The sequence below is a fragment of the Perognathus longimembris genome, chromosome 10 (assembly GCF_023159225.1).
Source record: "Perognathus longimembris pacificus isolate PPM17 chromosome 10, ASM2315922v1, whole genome shotgun sequence".
Lineage (NCBI taxonomy): Eukaryota > Metazoa > Chordata > Mammalia > Rodentia > Heteromyidae > Perognathus > Perognathus longimembris.
The window spans coordinates 38,297,208-38,316,078 of record NC_063170.1 but is presented as its reverse complement, the minus strand read 5'-3'; the positions used below and the strand labels follow the sequence as shown (position 1 = coordinate 38,316,078).

The window sequence follows — 18,871 nt, the reverse complement described above, 5'->3', positions numbered from 1 at the left end:
TATTCATTAGTATTTTCCTGGTATATAGTTCCTTTTAGAATTCTTTCCCTACAGGCTTTGATAATGTGCTTTTTTAACCATACATCTTGCATAAAGCACATAGCTATTCTAAAAAAATTCTAGTCTGTGTTTGTTGTTGCCATCATTTTTGTATAGACAGGGCTAACCCATTTACATTTATTGTGATGAACAACCAACTTGGATTTCATTCCATAATCCTATTTGGGTTACATATTTACTACCTTGTTAACTTAAATTTTTTTTTTTTTTTGCCTACTAATTCATTAACTAGGTTCTCTCTAGGTCATTGTTTTCCTCCCTATACAATTGAAAGCTATACATTTCATTCTCTTACTTTGGTGAATAAATGTTTCACATGCATATTAGAAAAGGACTTCGTTATTATTTAAGGCTGCCTAAAATCTTTTAGATAATGTTTTATCATAGGAGAATTCACTGGTTATAAATCTCACATTCCTGGAATAGGATTTAGAATTTACAACCACAATGCAGACCTGTGCCATAGGCTCATGCTAATTAGCAGTGACTATGGAAATATGAGGACGCTCTCTGCTGCTTCCATTTTTCTGCTTTCAAGATCAAGTTTCTGACACCAAATTGGCATTGATGCTGACAGAAGGGGAAAATGAAGAAAAGTTGAGCTCCTGGCACTTGGTACTTGATGGAAACAGCAAGTTTCTTTATCATGCCAGTTCCATTTCAGTTTATAGCACCTTTTCAAGAAGATTAGCTCCAGTTTGTTTTGCTAGCTCTCCCAATGACTATGAGAGCTATTATCTTTTTTTTCCTTTTTTTGGCCAGTCCTCTGGCTGAACCCAGTGCCTGAGCATTATCCCTGGCTTCTTTTTGCTCAAGGCTAGCATTCTGCCAACTTGAGCCACAGCGCCACTTCTGGTCTTTTCTATATGTGTGGTACTGAGCAATCGAACCTAGGGCTTCATGTATAAGAGGCAAGCAAGCACTCTTGCTACTAGGCCATATTCCCAGCCCGAGCTATTATCTTTTAAAGAAACCCCTGCATGGATTCTGTGCTTTTCAACAAAGAAACTTAGCCAATATAATAATTTGTCAAAACCCAAAGTAAAGAAATACTTCACTTCTGAATAAAATAAGACTAGCTACTTTAACTCTGAACTCCTTCCTACTATGATAATTGACATTTCCACGACTAGTATTTTAATTTCACCTTTAAAAAATTCTAAAATGTTAACACCTAAAATAAAATACTATGGAGTTAGACTGACCAAGATAATTGCTAATTCATTTGTTTAGCCATGCTTTTCCCATCTCACTTGAGTCTTTTTAATTTGGCTTTTTTTCTTGTTGGGATTTATTCCTTAGGATTTCTTTCAATGGGCATCTATGAGCCCACTTGAAAGACAGTTTAGCCAGGCATAGAATTCTAGTTTCTCAGTTATGGTCTCTCAATAGAGATATTTTTTGCCATCTCCCGTTACCTATTATTATTGACAAATTTGCTAACAAGATGGCTGTCATTCCTTTTATAGAAATCTGACTTTCCTCCAAGACAGCTTTTAACATTTTCTTTTAACATTTTCTTATTGTATTTGATATTCTGCAGTTTCAATACTACTTATAGGCTCCACTTAAAAAAATTCATTCCTATTCAGATGTAAGTTTTTTTATATGATTGCTCATTTTTCTTCTTGAAAAATAATCACAGACATTTATCTGTATATTCTATTTCTCTATCAATGAAATGTTTTAGATTTATACTGAATGTTCTGATGATACTATCTAGAGCTCTGAACTTTACTTTGCTGCTTTGGCAGTCAATTATAGGCATTTTCTATTTATTTCAGGCTCTTCGTCAAAATCATTTTATAAGACAGGGATTTCTAGCTCAAAATCCCTCTAGAGTTGTCATTTCCAACCACATAACTGCTTTCTTGGCTTTGAAAAGCCTCATACAGTCAAGCTCTGCCATTGATTAGTCATCGGTGAAACTATTTGGTTAACTCTGGGCATGCTTAGCTTCTTTGAGCCCTTTTCCCAACATAAAGAGGTTAATGAAAAACTTACATGAGATAAAGCATACTAGTACCAAGTAGGTGACCAACATGTAGTAGCACAGTAAATAAAATTTGGTGTTGCTGCCTAGTTCACAGTAATTTCTTTGGTGATCACATCTGAATATGTGGTTCATTTCAGACATAAATTCTGAATAGAAATTTCAGACATGAATTCTGAATAGAGGCTATCATCACTTCTCTGAATGGCAATAATGAATGGCACATGAGTCTACACCAAGCAATCAGTCATTGCAGGAGACTTATTAGGAATACTAGGTGCTGTATGACTGTTGAGTACTTAATGTGTAAACAGAGTGGCAGGCTGTAGTAAGGGAGAATAAAAGGAGAGAGAAAGGTGGGAGGAAGAGATGACTGAAAGCCTTTAAGTACCTGGGTCCCACTGATTCCAACAATGTGGACTCTTTGGATTACAGATTCCTTCAATATTTAAATATTTCATAATAAACAAAAATAATCTTATTACATTTAAAATATTACCAGAAATTGAACATAAATCTTATTTTTACCTTATTGCTCAATGATATATTTTTATTTCCAATTATTCAGAAGCTATTACTTTCTCACCAGCTGTAGAAATTGTAGTTGTTTTTGATACTAATATTAAATTTGAAGGGTCTTTCAGCTTTCCCACAGCCTTTCCACATCATTATCTTGTTGGGTAGTGTGGGACATATAGGCCTGGTTAAGTTTTTTATTTTTTTAAACAAATGGTGAAACAGACTCAGATGATGCTCAAGGTGAAAATACAATTAGGTCTAAAGCATCCTCTGTCAAGAAAGCTCAAAGAATACTATAATGCAGAGATTGCACACTATGAAACAAGAAGTTATTAAGTATGAAATTTCAGAAGAGCCCTGCAAAGTTTTATTAGCTCAGTCATGTACAGTCCATAATTTAAATTCAAACACTTAAAAACTTTTTCCCAATCAAGTTCCTGTTGTGCCTTTAAATTCTAGAGCTTTAACCTAGAGGAGAGATTACTGAGGGAGGGTATAGTTGTGGGTGTGTATGAATTCTGGGCTCAACCACTGCAGTGTTGAACAGGCATGCTTATGAATGAGGGTCAATTCTTACACTCATTCAATAAGGTAGACAAAGTGTTTGGTGGCTAGTAATCACAAAGTGTTCTAGTAAAATTAACACAACAGCTTTGTTTTGGAGAACTCAAGTGCTTTCACAATATTAACTCATTCACCTTCACTGAATTGACTGAGGAATTGGATGACAGTTGTTCCTATTTATCTGATGGCACCGAAAAGGTAAAGGAGACAGGAATTAAGTAGGTACTGGAGACAAAGCAAAGCAAAAGCCATCTGACTTCCTTTTTAGTCCCATCAGGATAGTTACATCGAAGTTAGGGGAATTCCTCCATTTTAAGTCACAAATATCATTTATGAAGAGGAATGTAATTTTAGATAAGAAATTGTTTCAGCAGAATCATGACAAAGAACACAGGACCAGACTCCTTGTTAATCAGAAATGTGCTTGAGCTTGTATTTGGATATTTTCATTTTTTTATGAGGCTAAAGATAAGTTTGCTCTTTTTCTCTTTAAGGCCAGCATGATAATAAAACTGACAGTCCTGGAACAGATTCCTGTTTCTCTAGACTGCCATTAGGCTCACATTGATCCTCTAAATAAAGTCTGTCCCAAGAGACACAAGTGAATGTAGGAAAAAGGGGGAGTTTTAAAAACCAGGCCTGACGTCATACATTTGTGTCCTAACCATCTGTACCTTTTATTAACCAGGGGCTGGAGCCGCCTGGGCTAACAGACACAGGCGCACAACAAATCTCCCACACAAGCCTGGAATGGTAACACTGTGCGGCTGCCTAAGAAAGAAAAGCCGTTTCAGAGCGGTGGGGTGGCATGGGGGTGTGTGGCAGGGTAAGGGAGTCGTTTTTCTCCTCCATCCCAAGATGCTATTGGAAAATTTGCACATCTTTTTTAAAAAATTGATTCTTCTCAAGTGGGAGGCAAAATCCTTCTGATGCAAAAGAAAGGGGGAAAAATCTGCCAAGACTGACAGGGAAGCTTTGGAGAATGAGAACCGCGTGCAGCTTTGACAGCCTGGGATGGGGACTGCGGGCAGTCAAAGGCTCCGGCATCCACAACCTGTGTGGCTGCAAAGACGACGCCCTTCCGTCCCGCGTGCCAGCATCCCCACCACCCCAAGCGGGGCCCATCGCCCAGGACAAGGCAGTGCCCCCCTCGTGGCTACCGCTCACCACACTCGCTTGGGTCATTCATCCTTCCCCATCAAATGGTGCATTCTCAACCTCCACGTGAGAATCCGGTTCACCCGTCTCCCCAGCCGCTCCCAGAAAAGCAGCACTCCGTGGTCCCCTCTGGACTCACATCCCTTCCGGCCCTTCTCTCCCGGGCTTTAGGGGAGCGCCTACACTCTGCCTCCACGTGGGAATCCTCCGGACCCGAGGCCCCCTCCTCCCGCCCTCCCTCCCCTCAGCATTCCGGCTCCCCACCTCCAGCCTCGGGCTCCGCCCACCGTGCCTGGGGCGCGCGCCCAGCCGAGACACCTGGCTGCCCCTCCCCCGGCCCGCTCCCCGCCTAGCGCGCGCCGCCGCTCGGCGCCCACCCCTCTGGGCTTCTTCCTCCCGCCCCGCCCGCCGCGGGGGGCGGGGGCGCGAGCGAGCGAGGCGGCGTAGCCAATGGGCGTTCGGCTTACTCTGGCCTCTCCCCCGCGCGGCCGCCAATCACGGCAGGCGGTGGTGGTAATATTGTGGAGAGGAGTTTGGATGCCGCCGCTCCGCGGGCTGGAGCGGCGCGGTGGCGGCGGGGGCTGCCAGGGTATTTCGGGAAGGGGCGTGAGAAGAAGGAGGCGGCGGCAGCGGCGACGGGGGCACCGCGGGGAAGCAGCGGAGGAAAAAAGAAAGGAAGAAAGAGGGCGGGGAGTCCTCCGTGGTGGAGGCGGGACCGATCAGGCTCCTCACCTCTCGGCGGCGGCGGGCGGCCGGGGAGGCGGTGCCGCCCCCTACCCGCGTTGTCTTCGGCGAAGCCGGCCGCCGACCCGCCGGCCCCGGGCCGCGGCCGAAGCTTCTGGGGCGGGAACCGTGGGCCGGGTGGCGGCAGAGGCGACCGCCATGGCGTTCCTCAAACTCCGCGACCAGGTAGGTGAGGGGCGGCAGGGCGGGATCACGCCGGCCGGGGAGGAAGGGCGGGCGGACCGGCCGTGTGGGCCCCTGGGCGCCCCCCCCTCGCTTGGCCGGGTGGCTCAGCTTCGAGGGGTCGGGGCCGGAGCCAGAGCCGGGGCTGGGGCTGGGACTGGGGCTGAGGCCGGCGCGTGACTGGGGTCTAGTGACTGCGGGAGCCCCTCATGTCAGAGCCTCCCGAGCCCCGGGAAGCCCACGTGCCGCCAGGGGGCTCGCGGCCGCAGCCAGAGGGGCGGGTTCGGCGTCGGCCGCCTCTTGTCGGGCGCGCGGCCGGCCCGGCGCCTCCTCTTTCCTGGCCAGGTGAGGCTGGGGCCTAACAGGTGGCTTTCCGCCGCAGGGCGGGAGCGGCGCTGGCAGCCGTGACCTGGGGTCACGACCTTGTGCTTGGGTTTGCTTTGCGGAATGGTTCGCGGCACCCACTCCCTCTCCTCCTGTCTCCCGGAAACAACAAACAAAAACTGGCTGATTTCTTCTTGCAACTAGCTGTTACTCTGTGGTGCAAGTTTCCAGATTTGCTTTTTGACATTGTACACCATCTTGGTTACTTTTCTTGTCGTAGGAGGAATACCTGAAGTGCCAAAAAAAAAAAAAAAAAAAAAGACTTTGGTACGCTGGAATTGGAAAAAAATACTTTGGGTCTAGAAATGAAATCGCTACTAAATCTGAATGATTCGTGTGCCTTAAAGTATTGGAAGAAAAGTACTAAGGTTTTCAGGCAATGCACGTGCTTCCAGAAATTTTGTATCTCTTCTTTAAGGTTTGAGAAATGAACATGTGATCTTTACCGAGTCGCGGAAACTTTAGTGCTGAATGCTTATTTTTGTCATTTGTTTTTCTGAACAGAAGATACTGAACAGATTTGAAAGGAAAGTAACTTGCATACATTGGGAAACTATTCCGAAAGTGAGTACCCCTTTTACAGAGACAATGGGGAAAAACTCGAGATGCAGTTTTTATATTACTCCTTTGCAAATATCGCACCTTAAATTCAGTCTACTTAATATGAATTTTCATTTCATAGGAAATATTAATGTTAAGGTTGGTGGCCTTATCATTTGGTACCAAGAAGGAGCTCATGTTAGTATCAGGGTTTTGGAAAACGCTCTTGTTTTTTTTTGTTTATACTTTGTATTTTAAATTACTTGTAGAACTTAACTAGCTTGATAGCCACTAGCCACCTATGGAAACTTTAATTATAATGAAATAAACTCACTTCTTTAGTCTTGCTAGCCACATTTGAAGTGCTCAGTAGTCACAGGTAGCTGTTGGTTATTGTATTGAACAGGACAGATAGAGAACACTTCACAAAGTTCTAGCAGACAATGCTGTTAATAACAGGTAAAGCATAGGTAATGCATAAATCATATCTAATTATTGTACAGTTAGCAGCATGGGAGACCAAGATCTAGGTTTGGAGGTAGATTACTACCTATCTGGGAGTACTTTGTACTTACATTTTTGTTTCTAGTCCCACACTTTAGAAAAAAAGTTATTTTGTGACTATAATCATTGTGTGAGTTAGGAATGTGGTAAAACTTCATGAAAATACCAAATTTTATTCATTATCAGATTTAAGCAGAAGCAGAATTGTTTTAGTTGGAAATAAACTCTAGTTGCTCCTTTGCATTGGAATATTTAGTAATTGGAATTATGAAGCAGTTGTGATATTCCTTTAGTATTAGTAACTATTAATACTTAGTTGTGGTAATAATTTTTTAAATGTCACCTGTACACATGGTAATACTTGGACAAGTTAATGAGGTGGCATGGCTGGGGGGGAAACATTGAGATACATCTCTTTACTATTTACTAGACCCTCTCGTTTCTTTTTTCAAAGACTTTGAGATGAGTTTGTTTTGCCTAGTTTAAAGAGAATTGCTGCTTTTAGAAGTTATCTTAGATGTTGATATTAGCTACTAGAAGTGATGATAATAAAGATGAAATGGAATGCAAATATTCTTTTCCCATCTGCAGGAAAAGCAGTTCAGCTAGATGAATTACTTTATTTGGAGGAAAGGATGAGAAGATGTGGATAAGTATCCAGAATTTAAAAGCTGGCAGGTATTTGACATAGCTTCTAACTCAAAATCCTTATATACACTTGAAATAGGAAGTAATTTAATTTGTTTTTTAGTTTTGCAAAAATATAGTTTAATACATACAATCCTCAAGTGAATAAGGGTTGACTTTGTATGTTTAAGGCATTTAGGAAGGTCCTGAATGGTTTAAATATAAGATCAGTGTTTAAATGAAGCAATTTATTCCCATCCAGTCTATCTGAATAGGATATCATTCATTTTGTGCTAATACATAATTATGGGGATAATAATTACTGTATTACTTTCTGTGAGATGAAACTTTTAAAATTGCAAATACAATGAAAATAATTTTTTTTTGTTAATAAAAGTGGACCTAAGAGTTTTTTCCCTGAATTACTTGACTTTTTTGAGGGGGAGGGGCAAGTCCTAGGGCTTGAACTCAGGGCTTGAGCCTGTCCTGAGCCACAGCACCACTTCTGGCTTTTTCTGTATGTGTGGTGCTGAGGAATCGAACCCAGGGCTTCATGTATGCTACGCAAGCACTCTATCACTAGGCTATATTCTCAGCCCCTTCACTTTTGTTTATACAGCACAAACACTTAGGAATTGTACATTTTTTCAATAAATACCACTGCAGTGATTTTTTTATATTAGTAAAAATTACTCATTAATTACATTTTGAATTTATCAGTAGTGCATTTAAAAAATAAGAAAGGGAGAGGCCCATTTAGATTATAAATCACAAACTCCATGACTGAAGCTACTGACAACTAACACTTTAGCTTCAGTGATTAGAAAACAATGACAATGGAGGAGAGTGTGTTAGTGCAGCTTACCTCTTAACCATTGTTGATGTGCAAGGTGTGCCTGTACATCATCTCCAATTATTTTTTCAGGCAGAAATGCAGGTTGTTGCCAGGTGCCAGTGGCTCATGCCTATAATCCTAGCTACTCTGGAGGTTAAGATCTGAGAGTCGTGGTTTAAGGAGCCTGGCAGGAAAGTCCAGGAGACTCACCAAAAAGCCAAAAGTAGTACAGTCAAGTGGTAGAGTGCTAGCAAAAGCTCGAGGATAGCGTCCAGGCCTTGAGTTCTGCAAAATCTGTCTTTATGAGTGCTGGAAAATTGGTAACAGCCAGGGACAATTAATGCTGAAATTCTGAAAAGGGGCTAGTAAAGAATTAGCTGGTAATTGCTAAATTTGATCAGTTGGAACGAAACAAACTAGAGCCTAAGATTTCCTAATAAAAATTTTTCTGTAGAAGATAAAATAATCAAAGTAGACAAATGTTATGTATATTTGCACATTTGCATGCACGTGTTTGTCTGCACCGGGGGATTGAACCCAGGACCTCATGCATGCTAAGCATACACTCTAATGCTGAGATGCACTCTCAGCCTGGTAATAAAAACTGAAGATAAAATTCACTTTCTTAAAAAGTACAATTCAGTGGTTTTTATTATATGTGCAAAGCTGCAATATTACTCCTACTTCTAGAGCCTTTCATCACTCCAGAAGCAAACTTTCACTAATTTGCAGTCACTTTCTATTTTTCCTTTTCTCCAACCCTTGGCAACCACCAACCTATTTTTTTTTTTTTTTTTTTTTGGTCTTTGCCAATCCTGGGGCTTGAACTCAGGGCCTGGACGCTGCCCCTGAGCCTCTTTGTGCTCAAGGCTAGCACTGTACCACTTGAGTCACAGCACCATTTTCAGCTTCCTCTGAGTAGTTTCTTGGAGTAAGAGTCTCATGAACTTTTCGGCCTGAGTTGGCTTCAAACTGCGATCCTCAGATCTCAACCTCATGAGTAGCTAGGATTACAGGTGTGAACCACCAGCTCCAACCCCTCATCTACTTGTTAATATATGAATTTGCCTATTCTGGATATTTCATATAAACAATATGCCATGTAGCTTTTTATCTTTCTTAGCATAACTTTTTTAGTAGCATATTTATGTTGTATCAAGAATCTGTTAGCCATAAACTTAATTATTTTCAGTGCTGGAGATCAAATCCAGTCTTATAAGAGGCAAGTGCTCTGTTACTTCCCAGCTGCAGTCATAATTTTGAATCATGTTTAGGAGTTGTTTAAAAAAATACTTCAGGCTGGGTACATCAATGGTTCACACGTCTGATCTTAGGTATTTGGGAAGCAGTGATCACAACAATCAAGGCCAGCATGGGAAAAAAACTTAACAAGAATACATCTCAACAAAGATGAATGTAGTGGGTTGTATATAGGGAGTCATATGTAGGAGGATTGTCCATAGCTAGCCTGGGCAGAAATTGAAGAACCTAGGACAGATTGTAGGTGGCTTATTCCTGTAATGTAGCTACTCGGGAGGCTGAGATCTGAGGATCAAGGTTTGAAGTCCGCTTCAGGCTCATCTCTAATTAGCCACAGAAAAAATGGAAATGGAGCTCTGTTTCAAGTGTTAGAGTTCTAGCCTTGAGCAAAAAAGTTGAGAGATAGATCTAAGCCCTGAGCTTAAGCCCCAGGACCAGCCAAAAAATAAAATAGTTGAAGAACTAGGAAAAAAATAAAGCAAAAAGACCAGAGGGCATGTCTCATCTGCTAGAATGCTTCTCTAGCAAGTGTAAGTATTGCCAGAAACGTACAGGCTCATGCATGCAATTCTAGCAGTTCAGGAGACTGAATCTTCAATCAGAGGATTGAGGTTTGAAGCTAACTTGGCAGAAAAGTCTGGGAGAAACTTCATCTGTCTGCAGAATAACCAGCATAAAGCTGCCAGCTAAACAAGCATGCTTAAACAAGCCTCAGGCCCTGAGTTCAAACCCCTCATACTGGCAGGGAAAAAAAGTCCATAAGGTTTACTGAAACATAACATGAAAATGTAAATGCTAAATAATAAGAGTGATATTGTATGCTAGTATGTCTGGAAAAACATGGTTTCTACATATTTTTTTGAAAAAAGACAAAACCCTCCACATTCTTCATTCCATTTCAGTTCCACTTGTAGCTTTTATATGTATAATCTGGGATAGTATTTCTATTTTTAGAATTTATTTTATAACAAGTTAAATTTTTTAGGAATACTAAAGGACAGTAGGTTTTATATTTAGATTTATTTTCATTTGTATAGAATATGGAGTTTCCTTGAAATCTTATTTTTTCCCATTTAAAATATTTTTGAAAAGTAGTCATAAATTGCATGTTTATGGGATATATCTTATTTCAATACATTATGCTGTATGCAAAGGTTAAGTCACACTGGCTGGTATGTCCATCACTTATCATTTCTTGGTGTTGGGAACATTGAAAAATTGTGCTGTTGCTTGTAGAAATATAGTTACATATTTCATCTTGCTGTGGAAAAATACAAGTAATTGTTGTCAACTATAGTTACCCCATTAGATGTAGAAATTATTCCTTCTGCCCAACTATACTCCTGGACCTATTAATAGTTCTCTCTTTATCCTACTTCTAGAAGACTGTAGGTGACACTGTTCTACTCTACACTTGTATTTCTTAAGCTTTTACATACAAGTGAGAACATGTAATAGTTGTCTTTCATTTGGATTATTTTTGTGTAAGTCATCTTTGTGTGTCCCTGTTGAGATTAATGGTGATTAGGATGAGTCTTTGAATAGTGAAAAGTTCTCACTTGATCTGCTAACCACTAAGAGTAGAGCATTATTTGATTAAGATAACCTTTGAGAAATATTATGATTAGGGCTACAGAATATACAGAACTGAATAATAGTGATGTCCATATATATTCATCAAATAGTCCAATGTTCAGTCTTCTACTGCTTTCTGCTGAAGACTACAGGACACCAGGACAGAGTAGCTACCATCTATATTACGAGGATAATATTAGAGTACAGTGTAAGGTTACTTCTTTGCAGAACTTGAAGGAAAACACATTACTTGAAAATATAACCAAGTGCCTTCTTCAGTGTTTCTTGCTGCATCCTCACCAGCATTGTTGGTGTGCTTGTACTGGGATCTTAATGCAGGACCTAGAACTCTCATTGGGCTTTTTCCTCTACTACTTGAGCCATGCATCTGGTCCAGCTTTTTTTGTTGGTTAATTGGAGATAAGAGTCTCACCGACTTTGTGGTTTGAACTTAAGTCCTGAGATCTCAGAGTCTTCTGAGTACTTAGGAATGACAGGTGTGAATCCCTGCCATTTGGCTCATTTTTTATTGAGATGTGTTTTCCATTTCAATAGAGCATTTATTATGAAGGGATGTTTAATTTTGTCAAATTCTTTTTTTTTTTTTTTGCATCTTATTGAGATTGAGATGGCCATGGGTATTTTTTTTAGTACATGTATGTTTCATTATGTCTATTGGTTTGGTATGCTGAGTATTCCTAGAATGAAACTGACTTGATCATGGTATATAGTTTTTTCATATTTGTTTAATTTGGCTTACAAGTGTTTGAGGATTTTTGTGTATACGTTCATCAAGGAACTTGGTCTGTAGTTTTTGGGTGTGTGCCAACACTGGGCTTGGTCTCAGGACCTCTAGCTCAGCTTTTAGCTCACTAATTGAACCCCACCACAGCCACACTTCCAGTCTGACATTTTGCTGGTTAATTGGAGACAAAATCCAAATTTCCTGCCAATCGAGATCCTTTACTGCTTACTGAGTAGCTAGGACTACAAGGGGTGAGCCATTGGCACAAGGCTTAGTTTCTTTTCTGTTGTGTCTTTATCCAGTTTTGGTATCAAAGTAATACTGGTTGCATAGAATGAGTTTGGAGTATCCTTCCCTTTTGATTTGATGGACTACTATGAGCATTGCTGTTCTTTAAAGGTCTAATAGAATTTGGTAATGTAACCATCCGTTCTGAGCATTTCTTGTTGGGAGATTTTATTACTGCTTCAATGTTATTGCTAGTTGTTGATCTGTTTTTTTTTTTTTTTCTAATATCCGTTTGGTTAGTTTGATAGGTCCTGTGTGTCTGGAAATTAATGTCTTTTGGATTTTCTAATTTTTTAAAATATGCTTTTAGGGGCTGGGAATGTGGCCTAGTTAGTGGTAGAGTGCTTGCCTAGTGGGCATGAAGCCCGGGTTGGATTCCTTAGCACCATATAAACAGAAAAAGCCAGAAGTGGGCGCTGTGGTAGAGTGCTAACCTTGAGCAAAAAGAAGCCAGGGACCGTGCTCAGGCCCTGAGTTCAAGCCTCAGGACTGGCTAAATAAATAAGTAAATAAATACATAAATAAAATGTTTTTTAAAATATTCCCTATTCTCCTAGATTTCCATGGCATCCTTTGTAACATTCTTCTTCTCTAATTTGAGTGTCTCTTTAGAGAGTTTGGCTAAAATTTTGTTAATCTTGTTTGTTTCCCTTTTCAAAGAAACATTTGGATTTTTTGTTTTCCTTTTTGGTGGTACTATGACTTGAACTCAGGTTCTCCTCTAATTAGTCAGATGTTTACATACCAGAGTCATATCCCCAGTCCTTTTTTGTTTTAGTTTCTTTACAGATAGGGTCTTTTTTGATGTGGGCTGGCCTGCATAGCAGTTTTTCCTGCTTATGACCTTGTACATGCCTGGCTTGTTTATGGAGATAAGGGATCTAACTTTTTTTTGCCCAAGCAGACTGCTCTTCTCTTTCTTTCTACCTCTTGGGCAGCTGGGATTATATCGATGAGCCACAGTGCTAACCTTCATTGATCTTTTATGTTGTTCTTTTACTCTCCACTTATTTCCCCCTGGTGATTTCTCTTATAGCTTTTGGAAATGGCGTGTTTTTAAGATCTTGAGCTGCATCATCAGATTATTTGAGAGCTTTCTAATTTTTTTTAAGATGTAGGCATTTAGCCATAAATTTCCCTCTTTTATACTTTTGAAAGTTAAGTGCTCACTGAAGAAACCAGGGGGAAATTATAAACTTTTAGAATCAAATGAAAATGAAAATACAACAGAACCTGCAGAATACAGTAAAGAAAGTGATGTCTCCAGCAGTTTCATTCTTCTTTATGACTGAAGAATATAATTCCATTGTTTCTATATACTGTGTATTTTCCTTTTCCATTTATTGGTTAATGTGAGTATTCCATAGTTTGCTTATTTTGAATAGTGATATTATAAACAAGGATATGTAGGTATCTGTTGTGCATATATTCCTTTGAATATAAGCTTTGAGTGAGTTATTCAGTGGTTCTGTTCTTTCTGTGGGGGAGCAATAACTTGAGTTTGAACTCTGCCTTGAGATTGTGAGGCTGACATTTCACCACTTGGGCCTCTTTGCTGACCCTTGTGCCTGGGTTATTTATTGAGATAGGGTCTCACTTTATGTCCTGACCAGCCTTGACTGTAAGCTTCCTGTGTGCTTTGCGGAGTTAGTGGGAATGACAGGGGCATGCCACCATGCCCATCTGTTGGTCAGGATGGGTCTCATAAATTTTTTTTCCCTAGGATGGCCTCAGATTCCCCCCATCTCTGCCTCCCAAGTTACTAGGATTACAAGATACCGCCATTTTGCCAAGGCTGGTTTTAGTTTTTGGTAGAACCTCTGTACTACTGTTTTCATGGAGTAGTTTCAAAGCTTTAAGTCTGGTATTAAGATCTGTGGTCCATCTTTTAGTTGATTTTTGTATAGGGTAAGAAATAGCAGTCTACTTTTAGTCTTCTACATGTGAATATCTCCTTTTGCCAACATTTTTATAGTAGCTGCACTAATTTACATTCACAGAAACATTGTATGAGGGTTCCCTTATTCTTACTATATTCTCATCGACATTTGTGGTTTGTTGGGTTTTTGTTTTTGGTATTTGTCATTCCGACTGGGGTAAGACAGATCACATTGTTAATTTTATTTGCATTTTCTTTATGGCTAATGATGTTGAATACTCATGTATTAGCCATTTGTACCTATTCTTTTGATAATTGCCTAATTTATTTGCTGATTTATTAATTGGACTGTTCTTTTGGTTTTTACATTTTATGGTTCTTTATGTATTTGGATACTCTATCCAACAACTGTTAATTTATTTGATATGCTGAAGCTTTTTAATTTTGATTCACTCCTATTTGTCAATTCTTACTCTTATTACAGAGCTATTGGAGTCCTATTCAAAAATGGTTACTTATGCCTATATCTTCAATTACTTTCTTGTAGTAGTTTTTCAAGGTTTAGTTCTCATATTAAACTGTGTTCCATTTTGAATTGAGGTTTGTGCAGTGACAGCTAGGGATCGAGTTTTAGTCCTCTACAAGTGGGTATCTAGTTTTTCTGACATTTCTTTTCAAGACAAGTTTTTCTACAATGTATGTTTTTGTCACCTTTGTCAAAAAATAGTTGTTCTGTGTGGGGTTATTTTTTGATCTGCAATTCTGTTCCGTTTGCCTCCATGTCTTTCTGTGCCAGTACTATGCTGTTTTTGTTATTGTGAGTCCATTGCATAATTTGTTTTGTTTTTGGCAGTCCTGGGGCTTGAACTCAGGGCCTTAGCACTGCCCCTGGCTTCTTTTTGCTCAAGGCTAGCACTGTACCACTTGAGGCACAGTGCCACTTCCAGGTTTTTGTATGTATGTAGTGCTGAGGAATCAAACCCAGGGCTTCATATATACAAGGCGAGTTCTTTACCACTAGGCCATATTCCCAGCCCCTTCGTTACATAATTTGAGGTCATTTATTGTGATACCTCCAGCTTTGCTTTTGTTGTTCAGGATTGCTTTGGCTGTTTAGGATCTTCTTTCCATATGAATTCTAGGATTGATTTTTCCTTGAAAAATTCTATGAAAATGATATTGGAATTTCGATGGAGTTTGTATCTAATATGTAGATTGCTTTTGTCTATATACCTATTTTCAGTGTTCTTCTGATCCATGAACATAGGAGATATCTTTCCGTGTGTGTGTGTGTGTGTGTGTGTGTGTGTGTGTGTTAAAATATGGGACATGGGGGCTGGGGATATGGCCTAGTGGCAAGAGTGCCTGCCTCATATACATGAGGCCCTGGGTTCGATTCCCCAGCACCACATATACAGAAAATGGCCAGAAAGTGGCGCTGTGGCTCAAGTGGCAGAGTGCTAGCCTTGAGCAAAAAAAGAAGCCAAGGACAGTGCTCAGGCCCAGAGTCCAAGCCCCAGGACAGGCCAAAAAAAGAAAAAAAAAAATATGGGACATGATCTTTCCTTTACAAATTTTTTTATTATAAAGGTGATTTACAGAGGGTTACAGTGACACAAGTCAGATTCCATCTTGTATTGTTGCTTTAATTTCTTCAGTGTTCTATAGTTTTCATTATAGAAGTTTTTCACCACCTTGATTTTTTTTTTCCTTAAGTATTCAATTTCTTTGAGACTTGTGAATGGGATGGTGTTTTCCTGGTTTCTTTCTATATTACTAGAATGTAGAAAAGCTACTGATTTTTGCAAGCCAATTTTTGTCATGCTTCTATGCTAAAGTGTTTATTAGATACAATAATTTTTTGATGGAATCTTAGGGTCATGTCTGCTAAGAAGGATAATTTACCTCTTCTTTCCTGTTTATATCTTTTACTTTTCTTGTCTTATTGCTCTGGCAAATTTTGAACTCAAGAACTATATTGAATAGGTGTGAAAGTGAAACAGCCTTGTCTTATTCCTAGTTTTAGATGAAATGATTTCAGTTTTTCTCCATTAAAATGGTATGGCTATATAAGCTTATATATAGCCTTTGTAATGTTGAGGTGAAGTCTTTCCCTTGTTTCTTTGGGCGTTTATTATGATTTTGTTTTGTTTTTTCCTCTGCTACGATTTGAATTTAGGGCTTTCCATTTGCTAGTCAAGCTTTCTGTTGATTGAACAGTTTCTCCAGTCTCTTTCTGCTGGGGTTATTTTTGAGTTTAGGTGTTGCTTTTTTTGCCTGGGCCAACTTGAATCACAATTTTTCTGTCTGTGCTTCCCTTTATGGCTGGGATGATAGACTCATATTACCACATTCAGTTTTTTCAGTTAAGATGAGGTCTTGTTTTTTTTTTTTTTTTTTGCTTGTGTTGGCTTTGAGCCATGGTCTTCCTGATCTCAGCCTCCCAATTAGATAGTACAAATGTGAACTACTGCACCTAGCTTTTAGTATGTGTGTGTATATCTGCGCTTATGCCCAGCCTAGACCATGATCTTCCTGTTAAACTGCTGTGTAGCTGGGATGACTGGCATTCACCACCACACACACACTCAGCTTTTATTGGTTGAGATGGGAGGAGAGGGATGATCTTGTGAATATTTGTTGTTTGGGGGGGGGGCACATGGGCTAGAATGGCTTCAAATCATGATTCTCCTAATCTCTTCTCGGTGGCTAGGCTTCTATGGTTATTTTTGAAAACTAAATTTCTTTGACATTTTAACCATTTCATTGTCTTTGAATTTAGTTATTGAATATTTTTGAATTTTTGGAGAAGGCATGTTGTCCTGCTTTGTCTTATTTCTATGTCTGCTTGGATATCTTTACCAGTTTTATTTGAAGGTCTTCCTGATGCACTCTCCTGTGGGCTCAATCTTCAGTTGTGCACAGAAAGGATAAAGCAAACTGATACTAGCAACAAAACCAGAGACAGAAACCAGTTAAAGAGAACTATTATGTCTCCACTAACTGTAGAAAAGAGCAAAAGCAGTGTAGAATGAGCTCTGAAGTTAAAAATTAATAAAGGTAGAATAATAAAAGAATAGAATAAAAAGAGAGGTGGGGAAAAAGATAAAAAGAAAGAAGCTTAGAAAGAGACCTGGTGCCAGTGACTTTAAACCTATAGTCCCAGCTACTAATGAGGCTGAGATCTAAGGATTGCGGTCCAACACAGCAGGAAAATTTGTGAGACTCTTATTTTCAAATGAAACACCAAAAAAGCTGGAAGTGGAGCTGTGACTCGAGTGGTAGAGTGCTAGGGTTGACCACAAATGCTTAGGGACAGCATCCAGACCCTAAGTTCATGCTCCAGAACAACAACAAAAAGACGTGAAGAACATGAGATTTAAAAACCCAATTGTAAATTAAAAATACATGAATAATAAAAATATGTTTATGGGAAGTAGTGATTGGAAGATTGTAGTTTGGTTTGCCTAGTACTGGCACAAAGTTAGGGAGACCCTACTCTTAATTAAGTCAGGTGCTGTGGTTTACTGTTGTCCCAGCTACTTGGGAGACTGTGGTAGGATTGAAATCTGAGGCCCACCCAAGGCAAAAAGTATGAGCCCCTATCTGAAAAATAACGTAAAGCCAAAAGGTTAGGAGATGAGTTCAGATGAAAGAGTACATACGAGCTCAAACCCTAGGACCTAATTTCAAACCACAATACTGACAAGAAAAACAAAAAGAATGGAATTGGAGAAAGCTGCTGCTCAGGTCCTTTAATATTGGAAATATACTAGGTCTGGGGGAGGGTAGTAGATTACGGCTATGACTACTGTAACTGTTCCGTTCCTTACTGGTTGGTGATGTATGCAGAACCTCTGAATAAGTGAAGAATATGTTGTCAGTGACAAGCCTGCATTCACTTTAGAGACCCCTTGTCTTACTTCCCAGTAAGAATGTTTGTGATTTGTAGGCCAGGCAGTTTCCTATTAGCTCCAGAGGGGCACCCAGGGGTGGCTGAGGTGTTCCCTGAGTACAGAAGGAAATAGCATTGGATTTTCCACTAGACTGGGGACTCAAGGAAACTGGACTATTTGTGAACAGGTCTTAGCACTTTTATTTAGTCCATGCCCAACCTTAAATCACCTTGTGAGGGAAGAAGCTATGGAAATGGAGGGACCTGCCAGGACCTGGGTTCCCTCAGTTTTGCGTGGCACATGCTAAGGAGGCAGCTCCAGAGGCTAACAGTCTTCAGGCTATGGTTGTAATGCTCAGAACTCCACAATAATCCTTAAGTGATATAATGAGTTCCTCACCACAGGACGGGGCCTCTATAGCTTCCAGTCACTGCTGTTTAAATGTCGGCCATCCACACCCTACCTGATCCTCCTTAGTTGGCTCTCCTGGCTATCATCTACATAGATATTGTGGCAAGGTGTCCTTAGGTTCCCTGACAAGTTGTTTTTAGGTCCCTAGAAAAGCTGAGTCTGGAACAGTAGGTCCCTGTGAAGAGAGTGCCTTATCATAACACAGATAAATATGGGCAGCAGCAAAATGGATTTCTTCCACATAAGAGCTACTGTCACACCAAATCCCCATGCTCAGCAGAAGGCCTGTGAGAACTGTAGGTCTCTCCTGCTGCTAGGACTCTGCTAGTATGTTATCACCAGGGCTGCCTAGGCTCACCTTGTGCTTGTGGTTTGGGGTCCCAACCCTGGGACCCCAACACCTGGGTTGAAAGTGCTGCTTCCTGTTTTTCTCTGCCTTGTTTCTCTGTTTTTCCATGTTTATTAGCTGTCCTGAACCCTTTCTTCTTTCCCAGTGTCTTTTCTCTCCTCTGATTGGAACTTCTCTTTTGTTATCTTCTCGTTCATACATGCATAGAGGAAGCTTCTAATCCAGTTTGAATGTGTCTTGAGAGATTCCTCTTTTGCAAATGAGAATGTCTTAAAAGTCATACAATATTTTTGGTTACATGCTCTCACTAGGATAAATTAAACTTGAAAAGTAATTAAACATTACTTGTAATGACATCCAAAAAGGGTAGATAATCTT

The 18,871-nt window shown here is 40.1% G+C and overlaps 1 protein-coding gene across 4 annotated transcripts in view; it reads left to right on the top strand.

The window, feature by feature from the left end:
• The first annotated feature begins 4,883 nt into the window (after positions 1-4,883).
• Positions 4,884-18,871, top strand: part of Ankrd28 (ankyrin repeat domain 28) — a 143,523-nt gene continuing 129,535 nt past the window's right edge. Inside the window, exon 1 of one of the 4 annotated variants that reach the window (XM_048355913.1) lies at positions 4,884-5,203. In XM_048355913.1, coding sequence (XP_048211870.1) covers positions 5,177-5,203 — 27 coding nt within the window. In that variant the 5' untranslated portion in view covers positions 4,884-5,176. The remainder of the gene's footprint in view (positions 5,204-18,871) is intronic. The other 3 variants (XM_048355912.1, XM_048355909.1, XM_048355911.1) reach the window with 3 other exon arrangements.